The 20,963-nt window shown below is 40.2% G+C and overlaps 1 protein-coding gene across 1 annotated transcript; it reads right to left on the reverse strand.

Moving 5' to 3' along the window:
• Positions 1–288: 288 nt before the first annotated feature.
• LOC107983056 (interferon-induced protein 44) lies at positions 289–15,517 on the reverse strand. Its single transcript, XM_016994881.2, has 8 exons — positions 15,389–15,517; positions 12,091–12,602; positions 11,960–12,011; positions 10,031–10,226; positions 7,291–7,443; positions 6,108–6,279; positions 2,654–2,754; positions 289–1,460 (listed from the first exon to the last, which is right to left on the reverse strand). Exons 2-8 carry the CDS (start codon positions 12,593–12,595, stop codon positions 1,257–1,259), a joined length of 1,383 nt encoding a protein of 460 aa, XP_016850370.2. The 5' UTR covers positions 12,596–12,602; positions 15,389–15,517; the 3' UTR covers positions 289–1,256.
• Between the last annotated feature and the right edge of the window lie 5,446 nt (positions 15,518–20,963).

A 20,963-nucleotide genomic window follows, 5' to 3' on the forward strand; every position in this document is an offset into this window, starting at 1 on the left:
GTGAAACTGGTTAGGGGAACTTCTTCACTTACCACTGGATTCTCTCTCTCCTGGAAATTTTATATCTGCTCAGAGGCTGATGTCTCGAGGTGAAGCCCATCTTGCCTTTTGAGAAGCAGATTTGATGATTCACCAATTTATTAAAATATTATAGTTATGAATCTCTAGGTCCTCCAGTGAGATTCAAGAGTCAGATTACAATGGACGTTGACCAGAAATGTGCTGAAGGTGTGTGTGTGTGTGTGCGCGCGCGCGTGTGTGTATAATACTAATAAACAAGAAACACAATTTAAAAATAGCAATTTTTATTTACCATTTTTCACCTTCTCAGAATGTGGAGAAGATAAGTCATAAATGAATTTAGTGTTTAGACTTGGGTTCCATCTTCAAGATAAACCCATTATACGAACGTATGCAAATATAGGTATTCCAAAAACCAAAAGTCGTCTGATGCCAACTATTTCAGATATTTATTTATTTATCGTGTCAGAAGCGAACCAAGGATACAAGTTGTAATGGATTTGAAAACAATTTTTAAAAAAACCTTGGCATTATGCTAAATGTCCTTTGACCAGAAGCTGGCCACTTGGAGTGCCTCTGGTATTGCTCTAAGGTCCTCAATTGTGCATGTGGCAGGGCTCAGACTGCACAACAGTAGGTGGTCTGTGGTTTGCTTTTCTCCAGACTCACATGTCATGGACTTCACTTTGTGCAACATGCATGTCATGGACTTGCAACATGCAACCCAACTATTTCAGATAAATTATACTCAACCTAAATTTTAACATAGTTGCTTTCACCTAAAAGAAGCCTTTCACAATGTTTCACATGTATGTGTGCATAGCCTAAAAATACATATTGATTTCACTCAGGAAGACTCAGACATTGTAACTGACTTTTCTATTTACATTACTTATTTTGGATTTTTAGTGAAATCAGATTCACAATAGAGACAATATAACTTCACATAATGAAAAAGTAAATCACGTGAAAAAGCAAAAGGAAATGTAATCAGCAGTACGGATCAGAATTAAAAGTTCTGCACATTTTTTAAAAACTTAAATACAAGTTAACAATTTTCTGAAAGTGCCGTTCCAAAAAGTAAACTCAGAGATGAGCTCTAAACAAAGTATCTCTTCAGGAAAACATTCAATCTTTCAAATACAGCTATTCAATCATTTGTAAGCAGGATTGGCTTGAGAACTTAAATTGAACATCTAACACAAAAAGCAGTAAAACTACATTCAATAAGCCTATCAATATTCTGAATAATAATCCACTGTGGAATCTGTGTCTGAAGAATAATTATCTAGGTAGCTTTCCGCTAAACGTAGCATTTGCCTGACTGCCATCAGAATCAGGATATCAACATCATCTTTAAGTTCCAGTTCTACAGAATAATTTTTAACGGGAACTATATTACACAAAGGGATGCCAAGTCTTTCTGCTGTTAACTGCATCTAGATGGGAAATAAAATAAATAACATAAAATAAAAACATAATAGTTGTTAAGTAAAATCCCATTTTCTTGCCCAACTACTTAGCACAGACAGTGCTGACCTAAATATTTCCTAAGATATTTCATAAAATTCATGTGTAAACTGCAAAGTTTAAAGGCAACTGTTTGGTGCACAGACCAGATATCTAATATGTTAAAATATAAAAAATATAAATATGGGTGATAACACGTGTCCGAAAACTTTAAACCCCAAGTGGTTCCTTCTCTGTGCATTTAACTCCTTCCTATCCTGTACTGTGGTTACCTTTCACCTTCCTTCTTTATACTTCAAAAATAATATTTCTTGTTGAATATTAACTTCAAACATCTCTTGCATTGCATATGTATTGTCATTTATCATTATTTGAAAGTGCTTTCTATGTGTTTTTTATGGGATATGTTTTATATTTAAGTGAATTAGGTTTGGATCAAGTGAAAACATTTCTATTCTGATGCCTATCATTTTTCCTATTTTAAAAAATATATTTCAATATGAATTTTCCATTGTTTCGGCACCTTACCCTTGCTAAACAGTAAAAAAAGGTGCTCCTGTTCCAATTACTCTCCAAAATAATAAACTGAAGTAAATGTATGTGAAATTCCAAAATAAATTGCTCCAGACTGCAGTTTCCCTTGTGCTGTATTAATAACTGGGAGAAGCACTTCTACTGTGAAACTGGGCATATACTGTATAGACTGCTCAGAGCAGTTGCAAAATGAGGCTGTTTTATTTGGCCCATGGAGACATAGCCATGATAGCCCTATGATGAACCTGTCACAAGGTTTTTATCTTGAGAATATTTGTTCAAAGGGGCTTTGGAGTTATCTTTTACTGAAGCTGAGAAAGTGTGACCTGCCAAGGTCACTCAGTAGGTTTCCAGATCCAAGTGGGGATTCAAACCCTGTTCCCCCAGACATTGAGTCCCGATCCAACCTTCAAATTGCTCCACCACACTGGTTTACTTTACTTATCTCTAAAAAAAAATACAGTACAGTATATCCAGAGTTTTGTAACAGCCAATTAGAGAAGCCCAGATCTTCTCTTAAGTAGAGAAACTGTGCTTGGGCTTTAGTTCAGATTGATAACAGAAAAGCAATACTGCTTGATTAAAATATTGCTTATCCATAGAGTCAATATGGATTGCCAGCATTTACCTTTCTTGCAACTATTTTGCTCCTATATACATCTGAAACATCTTCTTCAAGAGAAGGGCAAATTTCATCCACTTTGGTAAGTATTACAAGTTGTTGCACACCTAGAGGAAGAAAACGTATTATGAAAAGACATTTACTGAAACAATGAATACACGAATTTATCAGGCCCCATCTACACTGTCATATAACCCAGTTTGTGAATGCAGATTATCTGTATTGAACTGGATTATATGGCAGTATGGACACATATAATCCAGTTCAAAGAAGTTAATCTGCATACTGAAACAGAATAATATGAAAGTGTAGACCCAACCTGTCTCTTAAAATGCAGGCATCATACAACTCCCCTGCTACAGCAGCTCTATCTTTGGTTGGTCTTATTTCCAGGCACAATTGATAGTGCTGATGATGACCTATAAAGTCCTCCAGAGCTCATGTCCAGGCTGACATCAATCTTGTGAGCCCCGAGATACTCAGGAAAGGGCCTTCTTTCAGTCCTACCATCATCACAGGATCAGGAGGCAAGCCTTCTTAGGTCCCACCTGCATTGCCATATAATGCAGTTTCATAATGCTGTTTAACTGCATTATTTGGCAGTGTAGACTCATATAATGCAATTCAATGCAGTTAAACTGCATTATATGGCAGAGTAAACAGGGCCCTAATGGCTACCCTTATAACTCCTTTCCCCAGAAGACTAGAATGCTCCACTCCTTGGTCTCCTTTATATCAGCAGGCAAAGATGTTTTTATTCCAACAGGCTTTTTAAAATGAAAGTTTTTAGCAAAAGGACTTTTAAAAGGGTGCTGGAGTACTGTAAATGTACTAAGGGTTTTTTTTTACTGCTTTTTATACTTTTACATGTATGTATTAAACAGTCAATATTTAATGCCTTTTTTGTACATTTTCAACTAATGTTGTAATCGTCTAAATTTGCAAGCTGCCTTGAATGCCAGCTTTAAAAGAAAGACAAGACATAAACATAATAGTTTTGATAGAGAAGATGATGACGTTGATGATAACAACAATTATAATCACAACCATTTTAGTTGGATGTTTGTAACTCAGGGGACTGCCTGTAGTAACATGTACTCAAATAATTCAGTGTGACCTAAGAAAAAAAGTTTAAGGACAGTAGATGCACATTTGTGCTTTTTTGACGGTATATGGTGCAAACTCTGAGCTACTACTATAAAACAAATGAAGGTACTGTCCCCAAGAAGAGCACATTGGCCAGACAAATCCAACTTTTGTGCACCTAAAGACAGGGGAGCATCCTGTATTTGAAACACAATCACTGACCATCAAAATGAAACAAAAGCAGTTTGATAACTCATGTGCCTCTTCAGATGCGTGCCACCACTTGAAACACATTCCTATGTCAGGGAGAGCATGGTTTATTCCAATATAACACATAATTCTTAATGCCAACACCAGGTAAATGTTTTATGCCAAGCAAAGTTGACCAATATATGAACCTTATCACATGAGGCAGGTAAACCTCAATTACATCAGGATAATACAGCTATCAGTTGGAGCTTGTTACATAGAGTTGTTGTTCTTGTGTTATTCTCCCATGGGATATCATTTCGAAAGCAGGTTGAGCACCCCGATTATCCAAAATTGGCATAAAAGTGCAACTGAACCTTTGCGCAAGAAATCATGGCACAACAGAAACAAGAATGGTGGGTCATCAGTGGATTTCCTTTTCTTCAGTTAATAAATGAAATCCATTGATGACCCCCATTCTTGTTTCTGTTGTGCCATGATTTCTTGTGCAAAGGTTCAATTGTACCTTTATTCCCATTCTGGATGGTCAAGGGGTGCTCAACCAGTATTCCTTGTGAGGAGAAACATCAGGGGAAATGGGATGGGTATTTCAATGTGATTTCCTTTTGATTAGCAAAGTAACTGAGAATCCATTGCTTCTCCCCTCCCATAAACTGGGGCTTGTCAGAGAAACCAGAAGTGTGCTTACTCCTACCCCAATTCCTTTTCCAACTGCATTTGGCAGCTTATCTTTCTCATGACAATGTCATAAGGTTTATGTACAAGGTTCTGTGGATGAACGGCTCAAGTATTTTGTATTGTTTTAAATCTGTTTTTAACTACTTGTTTTATTCTTTTGTATTGTTGTGTATTGGCATCGAATTCTGCCAGTTTTGTAAGCCACCCTGAGTCCCTTTGGGTGAGAAGGGCGGGATAAAAATGATGGAAATAAATAAATAAATAATAAAGCCATAGTGTCCTTATTATTTCTCACCCACTTACACTCACACCTGAAAATGTAAGAGGAAAATCCAAAAGATTTAAGTAACCCTCCGGCTCTTTTTTGCTGTTGCTTCTACTGGCATAGGAATAGATCAGTCAGTCACATACAGTAGCTCCTGACTGTCTCTGCCAGTGATTAGGTATATTTGAGAAATCTAATCTAATCAGAGGAGGAAGCCCTTCACAAGAGGGGGATCTTTTTATGGGCAAGATTGTTTTCATTTATTTTATTTGGGGAGGGGGAGAACACATGTGTGTGTGTGCATGCGTGCATACCAAATTAGGAAAAGTGGCAGGGATGTCTTGGAGGAAGTAGGAATGAGCAATCTCAAGTGTTGTATGAGATAAGGTTCCAGCACAAGCAGATACTTGTAATCCCAGAATAGTTCTCAAGGTGTGCAAGGAAAAAAATTATAAACAGTGTTCTTGATGTGGAAAAGAGCTTTATACAATAAATACTTTACAACAGTTGGTGCTTTCACATCATTGGAAAGCCATCAGCTTCAAACATACTGCTTATTACATGCAAGTGTTGTAATTTTCCAGGAGCCATTCAACTGCAACATCATTAGCTCTGATCAACTTTAAGAGAACTAAAATCCAGTGCCTAGACCAGCTGTGGGTTCTGACCGGAAATGGGGCCCCTTTATTTAGCTCATTGTCAGGGTCACAAGTCATTTGTGGAAGGTTTCTGAATGACAAGCAGGGCCCTTCCAGACAGGGCCTATATCCCAGGATCTGATCCCAGGTTTTCTGTTTATCCCAGATTATCTCGCAGTGGGGACTAATATAATCCAGTTTAAACCAGAAAACCTGGGATCTAGGGACTGTCTGGAAGGGCCCTAAGTGGTGTATGAGACATTTACACAAATATGTTGTGCAGTGTTTACAGTGAACTCTGCAGAAGATGCTTGAGCTGTGCTTCATAAAAAGGAAAATCAATGTGTTTACCAAGCCTTGAAAATGCTGATTTGGTATCAGTCTGATTTTTATACCTATTGTATTTAACTCTAAACCTGGGCTCATATAAACATTTATTGGGTCAAAAGGAACCCTGAGTGGAAAAGTTTAAGAAGCCATGATCTAGACTAGACGACCCCAGAGTTTCATCCTTCAACATGACAGCATCATCTTATCAAATATTGGTCTCAGGCTACCCAAAATGTAATTGTAAAAAACTGACCAAGCTTGTTAGTTTTCCGTCGAATTTCTCTCAGCTTTCCTCCCAGGTTTTCAGAAAGGATCTCAATCTTGGAACCATCAATAACAAAAATAACACAATGGATCTGGTCCTTCAAAAGTGGAGATTTGATGTAGCCTGGGGTATCAGGCTGTATAGCAGCAGATGAATTAAACTGAAAATGAGAAAGAAAAAAATACAGTAGAGTATCACTTATCCAACATTCACTTATCTGGATTATCCAATGTATTTTTGTAGTCAATGTTTTCAATATATCGTGATTTTTTTTGGTGCTAAATTCATAAATACAGTAATTTCTACGTAGCATTACTGCATATTGAACTACTTTTTCTGTCAAATTTGTTGTATAACATGATGTTTTGGTGCTTAATTTGTAAAATCATAACCTAATTTGATGTTTAATAGGCTTCTCCTTAATCTCTCCTTATTATCCAACATATTCGCTTATCCAACGTTCTGCCGGCCCATTTATGTTGGATAAGTGAGACTCTACTGTACTAATATTAGAAAATAGCTAGGACTGAATCAGATTTCTGACAGAAACTGTTAGAAAGATACCTATGAAAGATACCATTTACCAAGGATTATCTGCTCTACTGAGCTTCAGATGTGTTACATAAAATTAGAGAAATAAAATAAGAAAGGTTTTCTCATTTGTCAGGAAAATAGAAAAGTTAGGAAATTTAATATATTGAATTTCCTTTATTTTTATTGTTTTCCCTATACTTAACATTAGACTATAAGATCCTGCAAGGATAACCCATCCTCTGGCACTCTGGAAATACCTTTCACGGAATGCTGCACAACACACCCATTTTTATAAGTTGGAGTCTCTACACTGGAAATGAAGTACGTTTATGTCACACTCACAAGCAGCAGCAGACCAACCTTGTCCAAGCCAATCGACATAGAAATCCATGTGGTGAGTAGGTTTTCACATAGCTGCAATATTTTTTTTAATCACATTATTGAAAAGCACTTTAAAATATGAGGTTGCATAGCTTGGACATCACATTGCGTGCCACATAGATCAGCCTTTTTGCAATTGTATTTTTCTGAAGCTGTCATGCCAGAGATTTGCATGTGCTGAAGAATCATTTACAGACTACCAGATATGGTTGATATGAGAATAATGTAGTGGGGAGGAACCTCAGATTCATCCTACCTGATAGTTGTCGGGAACATGCCCTCGTAATAAATTAGGCACTTCATCAATGTATAGTCCACTTCCTTGCTTATCTTCTAATCCCACAGTATCACAGAACTTGATAGGTAATAGTTTTCCACTTTCCTCACTATTAATATTATAGATCTTGTACTTTAAAAAACAAATAACAAATTAAACAGTATTACAAACATTCCTATCCACTTTGTTTTCTTTTTCAACAGGTAGAGAGCACATATTAAATACTGCTATCAAGGAAGTATTTATAACAAATACTATTTCTTCTTTTCTAAGACACTTATTGTTCTTATACAAACATCTCTAAAAATGAGATGAGTCTTAGAATCACAGGTTATCTTATGTGCTTTTGTTTTTGGTGGTGGTACTGAAATTAGTGTGTGTCTTACAATCAATAAAAATAATAATATTAATAACAATAATAACAATAACAATAATAGGGTTGTTGTATGTCTTTTGGGCTGTGTGGCCATGTTCCAGAAGTATTCTCTCTTGACGTTTCGCCCACATCTATGGCAGGTATCCTCAGAGGTTGTGAGGATTTATTAATGTCTGAATCATCCCTTTGGTAGTCTGCTACTGGTTCACTGCCATCCAGGATATCTCCCCAAAATTTTTTTTCCATGATTTGGCATGTATCCAATTACAAAGTATAACTTTAAGATATAGCCACAAGGTTGCAAAAAGAATAGAGGTTTTCCTATTGACACTGGTGTTTCCGTTTATCAAACATTGCATCTATTTAATTGGAAGACATACTGAGGTTAAAGGTTTGTAATTTCTACATTTACAGAGCAATTCTAAAGGCGAGCAAAGTCCAGGACAACCCATCACTTCCAAGGCCACTGTCAGCTTTTTGTGTGTGTGTGTGTCAGGAGTGACTTGAGAAACTACAAGCCACTTCTGGTGTGAGAGAATTGACCGTCTACAAGGACGTTGCCCAGGAGACGGCTGGATGTTTTGATGTTTTTACCATCCTTGTGGGAGGCTTCTCTCATGTCCCCACATGGAGCTGCAGCTGATAGAGGGAGCTCATCCACGCTCTCCCCGGGTTGGATTCGAACCTGGCAGCCTTCAGGTCACCAACCCAACCTTCAAGTCACGAGGCTTTAACCCACTACGCCATCGGGGGCTCCATACTGTCAGGTTGTTCTGGTCAGAATAGCACTGGAAGGTGGAAGAAAGTGGATCTCTCTTCCTTTTCGGTCCACTCGCAATGACTGGTGCTTCACCAATAGACACACCCCAGGATTCCATACTATTGAGCCATGACAGTTAAAATTGTTCAACCCACATTAATTCTACGCCACAGATGTACCCTTGGTTGCTGGACATGGCAAATCCCTCATGTGAACACATCTGAGCTTCAATGAACCATTGCCTTGTGCTCTACAAAAACAATGTAAGGTATTTCTTCTCCAATTAGAAGAGAATAAAAGATTCCTCAATCAATCTTTTTCAGCCTTGCTGTGTGTAGAAATAAACACCTAAATAATGGATAATATGGACACAACTCTGGAAAATATACTACATTGTGGGAAGAATAGTAAAGGTAAAAGTTTTCCCCTGACACTAAGTCTAGTCGTGTCTGACCCTGGGAGTTGATGCTCATCTCCATTTCTAAACCAAAGAGCCAACATTGTCCGCAAATACCTCTAAGGTCATGCAGTCGGTATGACTGCATAGAATCATAGAATCATAGAGTCATAGAATCGTAGAGTTGGAAGAGACCTCATGGGCCATCCAGTCCAACCCCCTGCAAGAAGCACGAAAATCTCATTCAAAGCACCCCCGACAGATGGCCATCCAGCCTCCGTTTAAAAGCCTCCAAAGAAGGAGCCTCCACCACAGTCCGGGGGAGAGAGTTCCACTGCCGAACAGCTCTCATCATGAGAAAGTTCTTCCTGATGTTCAAGTGGAATCTCCTTTCCTGTAGTTTGAAGCCATTGTTCCGGTGCATGGAGCACCGTTACCCTCCCACCAAAGAGGTACCTATTGATCTACTCACATTTGCATGTTTTTGAAGTGCTAGGTTGGCAGAAGCTGGGGCTAACAGCGGGAGCTCACCCCGCTCCCAAAATTCAAACTGCTGACCTTTTGGTCAGCCTGTTCAGTCTCTCAGCTGTTTAACCCACTGCGCCACCGGGGGCACCAGGAAGAATAAAACCTCGGTGTGTCCCGGCTGGAGTGGAGACAGAAGCTGGACCTGGCCACCTCTTTCAGGCTCTTGCTGCCGCCGCCGCCCTTCACTCTCTCACCCACCCTCCCTCGCTCATTCATTTGGCTGGAGTAGCGTTCCTTCTTCCCGGGCTGCAGGGAAGCAACCAGAGCAACATGGCAGGCCCAGAGAAAGGGCCCAGCTAGTGCTGGTAGTGAAGGGGCTTGCAAGGGGGAGAAAGGCCACATAACAATTAAAATAATGTTTAAATATTAAAATTAAAATAGTGTCCCTACTTTGTGGATTTCCACTTATCGTGGGAGGTCCTGGAACAGAACCCCCGCGATAAGTGAGGGAACGCTGTAATTGTATGGTTTGGGTTTAGTAAAAGGAGAAACAAACTCCTCTTCCTATGTAGATATTTAAAAACAAACATTGCAAGATACAATGGATTGAAATCAAGGGAGTGCAATTGTCGTTTTTGAAATCTTATTGAAACATGCATCTAAAAACATCAAGAAAAAGAGTTATGGAAATTACAGACTGATTGAACACATCTCAAACCTGCAATGTCACACTAGTAGAATCAGATCCTGCTATGGCCTGACTTGTCACATAGCCCCGGAAAATAGACTTCACAGAATTGAAAAAGCTGGATTTCCCTGCTCCAATTGGCCCCAGGAACAGAAAACGAAACTGTGGTACTGAATTCAAACGAGGCTTGTAAGCAGCTATCTGGCTCATCAGTTCTCTTCTTTCCCTGATGAGACAGTAAAACACATAGCTATCAGCTACATTGGCTTATACAGTTCTAAATTATTATTCATATGATAAAGAGGCTTGATAAGGCAGAGGCAGTAAAAAAGAGGAAAACTGAATTCAAGATGGATGGGCTCTCGACCAAGAAAGCCAAGGGCCTGAGTCTGCAGGACCTCATGACAGGGTGACTTTCATAGGATCACAAGTCAAAGACAACTTGACAGCAATTAACAACAAGGAGGCCAAAAAAACAGGAGACAAATTCCTGTGTAAAAATAGAAGACATTTGAGTGGGGAGAAGACTCCAGTAAAAAGGAGGAGAGCAGTAAATCTTTGCAGCAGAGAAGTTTATACATTTCAGCAAATTTCATTTTCAAAGTCTTCACTTTTACAGGAGAATTAATATGTTCATCAATATTTTTATAAAGCTGTGATACTATCCTATATGTCATAGTTTCATCCTGTGGAATTTGGGAGATTTGCAGTGACCATGGTGTCTGATAGATTTCTCTAAGGCAGAACTTTCCAAACATTTCAAGTTGGTGACTTGTGTTTTTAGACACAAATCCTTTTGCGACACAGTAATTCAGTTTTATTAGCAAACTGAAGGTTAAACCATCCGCTTATAAGTTTTTCATACTATATATACAAATATGTTTCATATAACCTTTACTGAGAAAATGAGGTTTGGAAAAGTTTCCTTTACACTTATGTACTACACATGATTCTAGTGTAGTTTCCTTTATAGCCACTTCACGTAGTTAATCACAAACACAATTTTTAACATATTTTATTTTCTTAATTAAAAAGTTACAAATTTTAGTGGTAATATTGCAACTCAATCAACAAATTGTGAAAATTATAGAAGTTATACCCACACTTGAACAGCACCAGCACTCCTTTTGTGGTAATAAAACCTGTCTGTAAGTTTGCAAACAGAGGCTTTATGGCCATCCAGGGGTACTCTGACTGTGCCTTCCTGCCTGGCTGAAGGGGGTTGGGCTGGATGGCCTTTGGGGGTCTCTGGTGTCTATTTTTGAAGTGAGAATGGATGATTGCTTTTTGGAACGGTGTGTCTTCCTCTCTGGCTGAAGGAGATTGAACTGTTCCAACCCTCTTCAGAGCAACACAGAGAACTGAGGATGATAAGGAAGAAGAGGAAGTGACCAAAGCAAGGCCCATGGATTGCTCCCACGGATGGTGGCTCCTCCTCCTGGGCCAGGCAATGCGGGGCCTCAGGCTTGTAGCTGTCCAAATGGTGGCCACCACTGTTGCTGCTCTTCATGGTGTTTCAGGGACGTCCAATACACATCTTCGCTAATGGGGGGGGGGGGCATTTTTAATGCAACACACTGATGGATAACAGCCAACACAACAGTGTGACACAACGCACACTTTGGAAAGCTCACCTAAGGCAATCCATTCCACTGTTAAACCACTCTTAAAATAAAACACTTCTCTTGATCACGACACTCTGCTCCTCTTGATCTAGAGCTCAGAACTGCATTGACATTTTTGCTTGCTGGATCACACTACATGACCCACACTGTCTGTCTTGTATAATGGACATTAGACTCTGGGATCTTTTTTTAAACCTTGGGCCCTATGGACCATCCTCCACACACCTGACAATTAACATTAAATAGTACCATGCATTTGTTCACAATTAATTACTACTAAACCCCACTTACAATAGTTTGATAATCTCAAGTTGATAAACTCAGATCAACCTACCCGGATGTCCAGTTGACATTCCTCCATGGTTTCGTCAACATTTCACCAATATCTAAAGAAAAATATTCAAAAGAAAGTGTAAAATCCATTGATCACCATGCAGATAAACTTATCTCTTTGTTTTAACTCACCTTCGGCTCGATATACTTCACATTCTAAAAGGGCCTGGTCATTTCCATGTAATTCTTCTACTTGGAAAACATAGGAGCCAGGCTCAGCATTGGTAGCTACTGCAGCAGTATTTTGTGAAAGGAATACCAGAGATCCAGCTCCATAGCCAAAGCAAGGACCTAATTCTGCTTTATCAGTTATAGCCTGATTGGCATTTTTGACTGGGATTTTGAGTGGAACAAGTTCTTCCTCTTTCCCTTTCAATCTAAAGAGGAATGCCTTTTCATCTGCTACAATTGCTCCAGAGGAGGTATAACCTTGTGCAGTAAAGCCTCCAAAAATGTAACCACTTGAATTATATGCTACAACTACAGTTGGGCCTTGTTGGTTGCAGATATTATGAAACACATTTGCACTGTATCCATGAACGCTTCCCTTATACAAAAGGCTTAAGATTTTGCATCCCACTAAATGTAGAAGTCCTTTCTTCTCCTTTTCAGTCAACCGAGATTGGATTCCAGCCATTCTTAATCTAAAAAAGAGTAAGAATAACAACAAATTATGTACTACCATGTTTCTCCAAAAATAAGACATCCCCTGAAAATAAGACCTAGTAGAGGTTTTGCTGAGTTGCTAAATATAAGGCCTCCCCCGAAAGTAAGACCTAGCAAAGTTTTTGTTTAGAAGCATGCCCGCTGAACAGAACACCAGAGCATGCAGGATTGGTAAATGTACGTACCATAGATTGTTGTGCATGGAAATAGTGGTAGTAACAAGAAATTCTTGATAAGATTCACAGACTTGGAACAAAAGATCATCTCTCACTATATAGGATTATGATTTGACTTTTGCACCAGTTCAGGGCATGATTTTTTAGTACTAGGTGAGAAACAACCGGCAGGCACATAACTACAATTCCTTCCGTCATCTTGAAGACAATCTGTCCTCTGAATGGGTTGTTTGCATTGGGAAGGAATCGCACATTGCTGCCACTGGCATTGGTGTTCTACTTGTTGCTTTAAAAAAAAAAATATCGTCAATGCAAGCACAGAACAGGAGAGAAAGACCAGATTAAAGTTATAGGTGAATTCAGCCCTGTCTCTTCAGATTCTTAAGGTCTATCTACACTATTTAGAAAATGCACCACTTGCAACTGCCATGGCCCAGCATGATCATGAGAGTTGTAGTTTGGTGAGACACCAGCACCCTTTGGTAGAGAAGGCTCAAGACCTAGTAAAGGTTGGTGCGCTCCCTACCATCCTTTAAGAAACAATTGAAAACCTGGATGTTTGGGCTGGCCTTTGGAGAGACAGCCATTGGATGACCAGCCTCATTATAATTCTATTCTGAATGTTATTAGGTTCCTTTCACTGGGATATTTTAATCTAATGATTTATCTTATATTGCTGCAATAGTCCCCCCCCCTCACACACCTTTGAAGTTGACTGAATGGCATTGGTGGTTGTTTGATATTATTACTATTGATATTATCACTGTTGTATAAACCTTTGTTTTAACTTCTGTTTTATCATCTTCTTGTGTTTTAAACTGTGTGTATTGTTAATGTATTTGTGCTGTTACTTTTGTAACATTGTGAGCCGCCCCGAGTCCCCACGGGGAGATGGTGGCGGGGTATAAAGTTTTATTATTATTATTATTATTATTATTATTATTATTATTATTATTATTATTATTATTAAAACTGGTAAAACTACATCCCCATGGAATTCTATAGCATTGAGCCAAGATAATTAAAAGTGGTGTCAAACTGCATTCACTCTAGTGCAGTTGCCACAAATCGTTCTCAAAGGACTGCTACACCACAAGCTGGCTCTCACTTCATTGGGAGGAAAAGCGTGTCTTTTGAAGATTGGTTTGAAAACAGAAAACTCAGACCATATCCTGCCTGTTGTAAACTGACACTACACTGGAGGTTTGTTTGGTTTTTGTGTGTGTGTGTGTGTGTGTTTTGTTTTTGTTTTTTGTTTTTTTGCTTTGTAAAGACAGTGTACTTTCTTACCTGGAACAAGAAGGGAAATAGCAGGGCAGTGGTATGGGAGGCTTTTCCTCATCAACTGCCAGATCTCTGCTCTTGACACAAGAGACATAGGCCCTTTCCACACAGCTGTATCAAATGCATATTTAACTGGATTATATGGCAATGTGGACTCAGATAATCCAGTACAAAGCAGATATTGTGGATTATCTGCCTTGATATTCCTGGGTCCAGACAGGTTCTATATCCCAGGATCTGATCCCAGGTTGTCTGCTATAAACTGGATTATATGAGTCCGCACTGCCAGATAATCCTGGATGAACAGAAAACCTTGGATCAGATCCTGGGATATTGGGCCTGTGTGGAAGGGCCCATAGACTTCCTTAGGAAAGACAGAGAAGTGAAGGCAAACTCCTCTTTGCCTAAAGTGTCACCTCTTCCTATAAATCACACACAGCCCGTGTCTTTACCAATCCCATTTTCAGTCCTAACAGAAATGTGATAATGAAAGAAACCTTGGCACCAGAGAAATGCCGGCAGTGTGATTCTAAGGCGCCTTCCACACAACTGAATAAAGTCCCACATTATCTGCTTTGAACTGGAATATATGGCAGTGTGAACTCAATTCAAAGCAGATATTGTGGGATTTTCAGCCTTGATATTCCGTGAAAGGGCCATAAGTCCTTTCCCACCTATAGAGACCTTAACTCAGGCCCCTTCCACACAGCTTAATAAAATCTCACAATGTCTGCTTTGAACTGGAATATATGGTAGTGTGGACTCAGATAACCCACAGCCCTTCCACACAGCCATATAACCTTGAATATCAAGGCAGAAAATCCCACAGTATCTGCTTTGAACTGGGTTATCTGAGTCCACACTGCCATATATTCCAGTTCAAAGCAGAAACGTGGATTTTATTCAACTGAGTGGAAGGGGCCCCAGGTCCCTCCACACAGCCATATAAACCAGGATATCAAGGCAGATAGTCCACAATATTTGCTTTGAACTGGGTTATCAGTTCAAAGCAGGCAATCCAGTTCAAAGCAGATAAAGGGGTGTTTTCTGCCTTGATCTTCTGGGTTATATGGCTGTCTGGAAGGGTCCCCAGTTTGCTCATGGTCCCCCCCCCATGGGTTTCTCTGTCTCCAGTCTCTCTTTATGCCCAACCCACAACCCATTCTTGTTTATAATTCCCAGGGGTTGTTATTGTTTTCCCCTTTCGCGCCAGCAGCCAAGGACTCCATCACCACAAGGCTCCCCTCAGTCGCCTAACGCTCATCTGGAGTTTCTTTCCATCCGTCCCATTGGGGCGTCCTTACCTTGTTGGCTGCCTTTCCTTCGGAGAGGCTTTGTGCTCAGTTCAGGCTTCTCTCTCCTCGTGTCTCCCAAGAAAGCGAGGAGGAAACGAAAGTGAAAATAAAAAGGGTTCCCAGAGGAGAAAACACACCCTTCTTGTTCTCTCATTTCCCAGAGACTCTTGCTTGCTTTGTGAATATAGAAATCAAGGAACAAAAAAAAAAACCTCAGAGATTTTCAGCTAATCTTCTGAGGGCCCTTCCACACAGCCCTATATCCTAGAATATCAAGGCAGAAAACCCCACAATATCTGCTTTGGACTGGATTATCTGAGTCCACACTTAGATAATGTGGGATTTTCTGCCTTGATATAGGGCTGCCTGGAAGGATGGCCCTATATCATGGTGGGTTCATGGTGGGAGAAAGGAGGCATAAAAAGGGGAAAAAATAAACAAAAATGAAGTGTTGACATTAAATATGTTTTGTACACGACACAACTAAAATCATGAAGGAAAACTTATGTCTTAGCAATAGTAAGGCAGGAATGAAGGGGTAGGAGGAAATGGCCATATAAGGAGGTACGAGCAGGCCAGGAACACAGCCGATGGGTTATCACATGGTTTCCCTGAAATCATGTGTTTTGAGAGAAACGAAAGTAATGAAATGTAATACTGCACCACAAATATGCACCAATGGTTTGATATGTGGGCGGTCGTAAACTGAACCCACTGAATTGTATAAATAGACACTCGACCCTGTCTGCGGGGTTCTCCCTTTTCAGCATCTAGTTGTGCGTGGGATGAACCTCTGCAGCTGCAGGAACGTTAGTAAAACTGCTTTCTTTGGAAAAACCTCCAGTTGTCTGTCTCCTACTTCCACTGCGTCCGCACAGACACACGAGAAGCCGGGAAGAGGGGAAATCTGGCTTCCGCTACATTTTCTGGTGACCCCGACGTGATTCCACAATAAGACGGGCCAGGAGATCGGAGACGGATCCCGTTGGCGGGACGGTCCCAACTCGGCGGTGGGGGCCAGAGGCAACTACCGTGAGACGAGAAGGGGCCCCTGAATATTGTAAGACCGGCTGCGGTACTTGCCTCTGATGCCAACGCCGGCCGACGGTGGGAGCCGCAACGACAGCGAGGTTCCAAAGAAACCAGGCAGGGAAAAGGATCCAGGGAAAAAGCCCAGGGGCGAAGGTTGGTCCGACGTCTACAGCAATCTGGCAAGTATAGTGGTTAAATGAGACACTAAGGGAACCGCGCCGGGAGGGACACAAAGGTTCCCAGGGAGGTATAAAAGGGGTTCTGTCTTGTGATTCCTGACACACACCGTTGAGTGTCCAGGTGCCCAGTCCAAGGCAGTCCCCTCTATTAGGCAGGATGGGAGGCAGTGGGTTCAAATCCACCACCCCATTACAGTGTATGTTAGACAATTTCGGCTCAGTTGCAAGTAGAGCCGTAGAAGGAATTCCCCAGAGAACAAGACTTGTGAGGGTGCCCCAAGACCAAGTCGTGCAGGGCTCATGAGGAGTCGCAACTCCCGGGGAAAGGAAAAAAAAAACAAAAAAACAAAAAAACTGTTTGATTTCTTTGTCATGTGTGGGGAATAATGAGTTTCAAGTTCTGCATGTTTCGTGGTAATATTGAAGTGAAAATGAAAAATGAGTCTATAGATTTACACAAAAAATGTTGAGCACAAATATCTAGAAATGTTTTATTACGGTTGAAAAAATCTGATTCGAAGAGGGTCTGTGTTAGTTTGCTTTTGCTGACAAGCTGCAGAGAGGCGAGAAAAAGTGGTGTTGAGGCTCAGAAAGTTTTTTCCTTGTTATTTCTGAGGAACAAAGGCTGTTTTCTTAAAAAGTTTTCCTTTGCACCTGGGCCTCATGCCAAAAAGATAGTGGGAAAATCTTGGCAGACAGTTCAAGGTAAAAACTCCCTGTTATTCTTGTTAAAACTCAGGCGAAATGCCCAGAGAAAGATAATGGAATTCCAGTGGACAGCCAAGGTCAAATGAAAGCTGCTGTGAACTAGTGAAGTTTTAAAAATGTAATGTGAATCTAATATGAGAAAAAAAAAAGAAAGAAAATGATGATGTAAATGTGTGTATATATATATATATATAATATTTTGGGGTTCTGTCTTTCGCCTGGATCTTAAATCCTTGCTTTGGACTTATTTTGGGACAACTGGGTGAGAATGTTTCATGAGCTGAGAGAGAGTGTGTGACTTTATCTAAACAACTAACCACTAATCAGAATTCCTGTGGACTTTGTGTGAATGAGATGTATGTGTTGAATTCAAAATGCATAAAGAGTTATAAACAATGTTAGTAGATTTGTTCAGAAGCAATTCGGAAGCTGTAGATATTTTTTTTGGGGGAAAAAAATGGTCTTAGGCTTGAAAAAAAAAAATTCCTTGTTTTGAAAGAACAATGCTTCAGTGTTTTTAGAGAACATGGTGATAAGAGCTGGACATCTGCCCAGAAATTGAATCTCAAGAAAAAAAAAAAAATGAGCCTGAACAAGTGCACTTTTGAAAACTCAAGCCTCTGTGGGCTACTCCCCTTTTTTTTTTTTTTTTCTGTTCTACAGACTTTAAACCCCTTACAGGTTATAGGGAAATGTTGGAGGTCCTTTTTTTTTGCAGCACTTTGGAATACAGGTGATCTTGGTGAGTCAAGAAGAAGGAGAAGGAATGTGAATGAATGTTTTGGAAAGGAGAATGCTGGAGGGTTTACATTTTTGATGGACTTTATTTTCTTACTGCGTTCTCCTACATAATAAAGGTGTTTAAAGTTTGAATTTTTAAAAGCATCTTAAAATGTGTATAACTACAGAGAATAAAGATTATGTTTATTAAGAAAAAATAAATAAATAAATAAATAAATTATTTTTGGAAAAAAAAAATTGATCCCATATTCCTGACACAGAAGGATTAAGAACTGACATTGATTTTTAAATTTTTTTGATTGACATTTTATTCAAAAAGGGAGCTAGTGCCCAAGTGATAAAAAGTTATCCTTTTGAGAACCAAAGACATGATATAATTGGCTACGTCTCATGTTGCTTCATAATAATTTTGTGAGATTTGGATTCTGGACTTTGTGATTTTGGCCCAACTCTTTCTAAAGGTTACGGAAAGGAAGGACTAGGACTTTTGTAAACGGGACATTAGATCATGCAAATAGGGGCATTTTTTCCATCGCCCCCAGCCTGGATTTTGCCAGATTTGAGAAGCGGCAGGAGGCTTTTCAACGTGTGTTACTAACAAATTTTGAGCTGTTCAACGAGTCGGTGTAAAAGGGGAATTGAGTAAGTTTAACACTGCAGCAGGACTGGAGTGGAAGATTGCATTGCAGCAAGTGGATACACGATTGTTAAATCGTTTGCAGAAAGGAAAAGAAAAAGATGCGGAGAAGAAAGATTTTGTTGGATTTCAAGACAGATGAGTGTGTTGTCAAAGGCACAACCTCTGAGGAGGCCTGCCGTGGATGTGAGCGAAACGACTAGAGAGAGTGCTTCAAGAGCCATACAGCCTGGAAGGATGAGTATTTCCCTCCCCTTCTTTTCCCTCTCATTGTTTTTTGCTACAGGTCCTGAACTCCTGTATGGGATAAACCCAGAAGTCTATGAGACATGTTTATTGAGAGGCCTGGGAGGGCCTATAGGTGTTGCTGAGTGTTAAGGCTGTGATGGAGTGTGGCATCAGGCTGGAGGCTGTAAGGGCTGACCAACTCAACAACATACAATTTTCTATTTTGACCCAACTCTCCTGGATAGGACCTTTTGTAATGGGACATTGCAAATAATTCGGATTTTTGCCGGATTTGAGAGACAATGAGGGACTTTTTCATATGCCATCTAACAACCTTGCTTTTTAAGCCAAAAGGAGGATATAGCACGGAGACAATGTGACAAAGAATAAAAATAAGTTAACCATTGCAGCAGGACCAGAGTAAAAAGGATTACTGCAGATCGCGAAAGAAGGCCCATGGAGGAATCATTTCTCAAGAGGCCATGGAGGGGTCGTTTGGGAGCTGAATAGTGGCCTACCTGCCCCACCCGTGGAGAGACAAGGGATTTCAACAAGATTGGCTGAGACAAAAGTGATGCCGAACAGGATGATCGACAGATGGGTAATCCGTTCCCCCTCCCCCATTCTCTCTCACTGTCTTCCTGCTTTCTTTTTTCAGCTTTTTTGGACTCCTGTTCCTAAATTGGAGATCCATAAGGCATTGTTACTGAGAGGCCTGTTTTCCAAAATGGAGATCCATAAGGCATTATTACTGGAAGGCCTGTTTTGGAATCCAAAACCCGTAGGAGTTTAAGTCTACCCCACGCCACACATACTGGGTATGACAGCTAAAAGCCCTGTGAGAGATGGAGATTTTCTTTACGGACTTTTCTTTACACAGAGACAATTCTTAGAGACTAGAGACTTGATTGGACAAAGAGACTTTCTTCAAATTAACTGAACATTATTCCTTTGATCAAGGAAGAGGAAACACACCCCCAGTTTGACTTTATGCCAAAGACTGAAAAGACCTGAAAGTTGGACATGTATGTGAATGGCCACCTCTGGCCATAGCAACAAATCCATCATCGGAAGAAGCCAAATGACTGGGCTAGATCAGAATTCTACTGTGGACTATGTCCTTTCTAAAACCTGATTAATATTTTTAATCCTCATGTGTTGTTTACCTCTGGTGATGAAACTATGTACAAATGCTATTCTGCGCTCATTTTCCACTGAAAAGATAGCTTGGCTGCAAGCTAGAAGGGATTGGAGGGACCCATAAGTCTGCTCATTTAGTTTGCTTCAGCTTTTGTATACACGCTTCGCAAAAAAAAAAAAAAATGGGGGAATAAGGCAGGAATGAAGGGGTAGGAGGAAATGGCCATATAAGGAGGTACGAGCAGGCCAGGAACACAGCCGATGGGTTATCACATGGTTTCCCTGAAATCATGTGTTTTGAGAGAAACGAAAGTAATGAAATGTAATACTGCACCACAAATATGCACCAATGGTTTGATATGTGGGCGGTCGTAAACTGAACCCACTGAATTGTATAAATAGACACTCGACCCTGTCTGCGGGGTTCTCCCTTTTCAGCATCTAGTTGTGCGTGGGATGAACCTCTGCAGCTGCAGGAACGTTAGTAAAACTGCTTTCTTTGGAAAAACCTCCAGTTGTCTGTCTCCTACTTCCACTGCGTCCGCACAGACACACGAGAAGCCGGGAAGAGGGGAAATCTGGCTTCCGCTACAATAGCACTGAAAGATCTTCAAGGAATAGATATTACCTACGGTAGGCACCCCTCTGCTTTATTGTCTTTTTTCTATACTAGCTTGCCCAGGTTATTTGAAAAAGTCAGTTTTTTAATTGTACAAAATGCATAAGGTTGTGAGTGAACTACAAGTCCGAGAAAGGAAGGTCACTTCTCCCCCAACCCCTCCAGTAATCAAATTTTGGCATATCAGGTCTGTGTGCCAAGTTTGGTCCAGCTCCATCAGTGTTTAGGTTCACAGGGCTATCTGGATGTAGGTGAACTACAACTCCCCCAAATCCAAGTGAATTTCCCCCAGAAAAAGTC

The sequence above is a fragment of the Anolis carolinensis genome, chromosome 4 (genome assembly GCF_035594765.1).
Source record: "Anolis carolinensis isolate JA03-04 chromosome 4, rAnoCar3.1.pri, whole genome shotgun sequence".
NCBI lineage: Eukaryota > Metazoa > Chordata > Lepidosauria > Squamata > Dactyloidae > Anolis > Anolis carolinensis.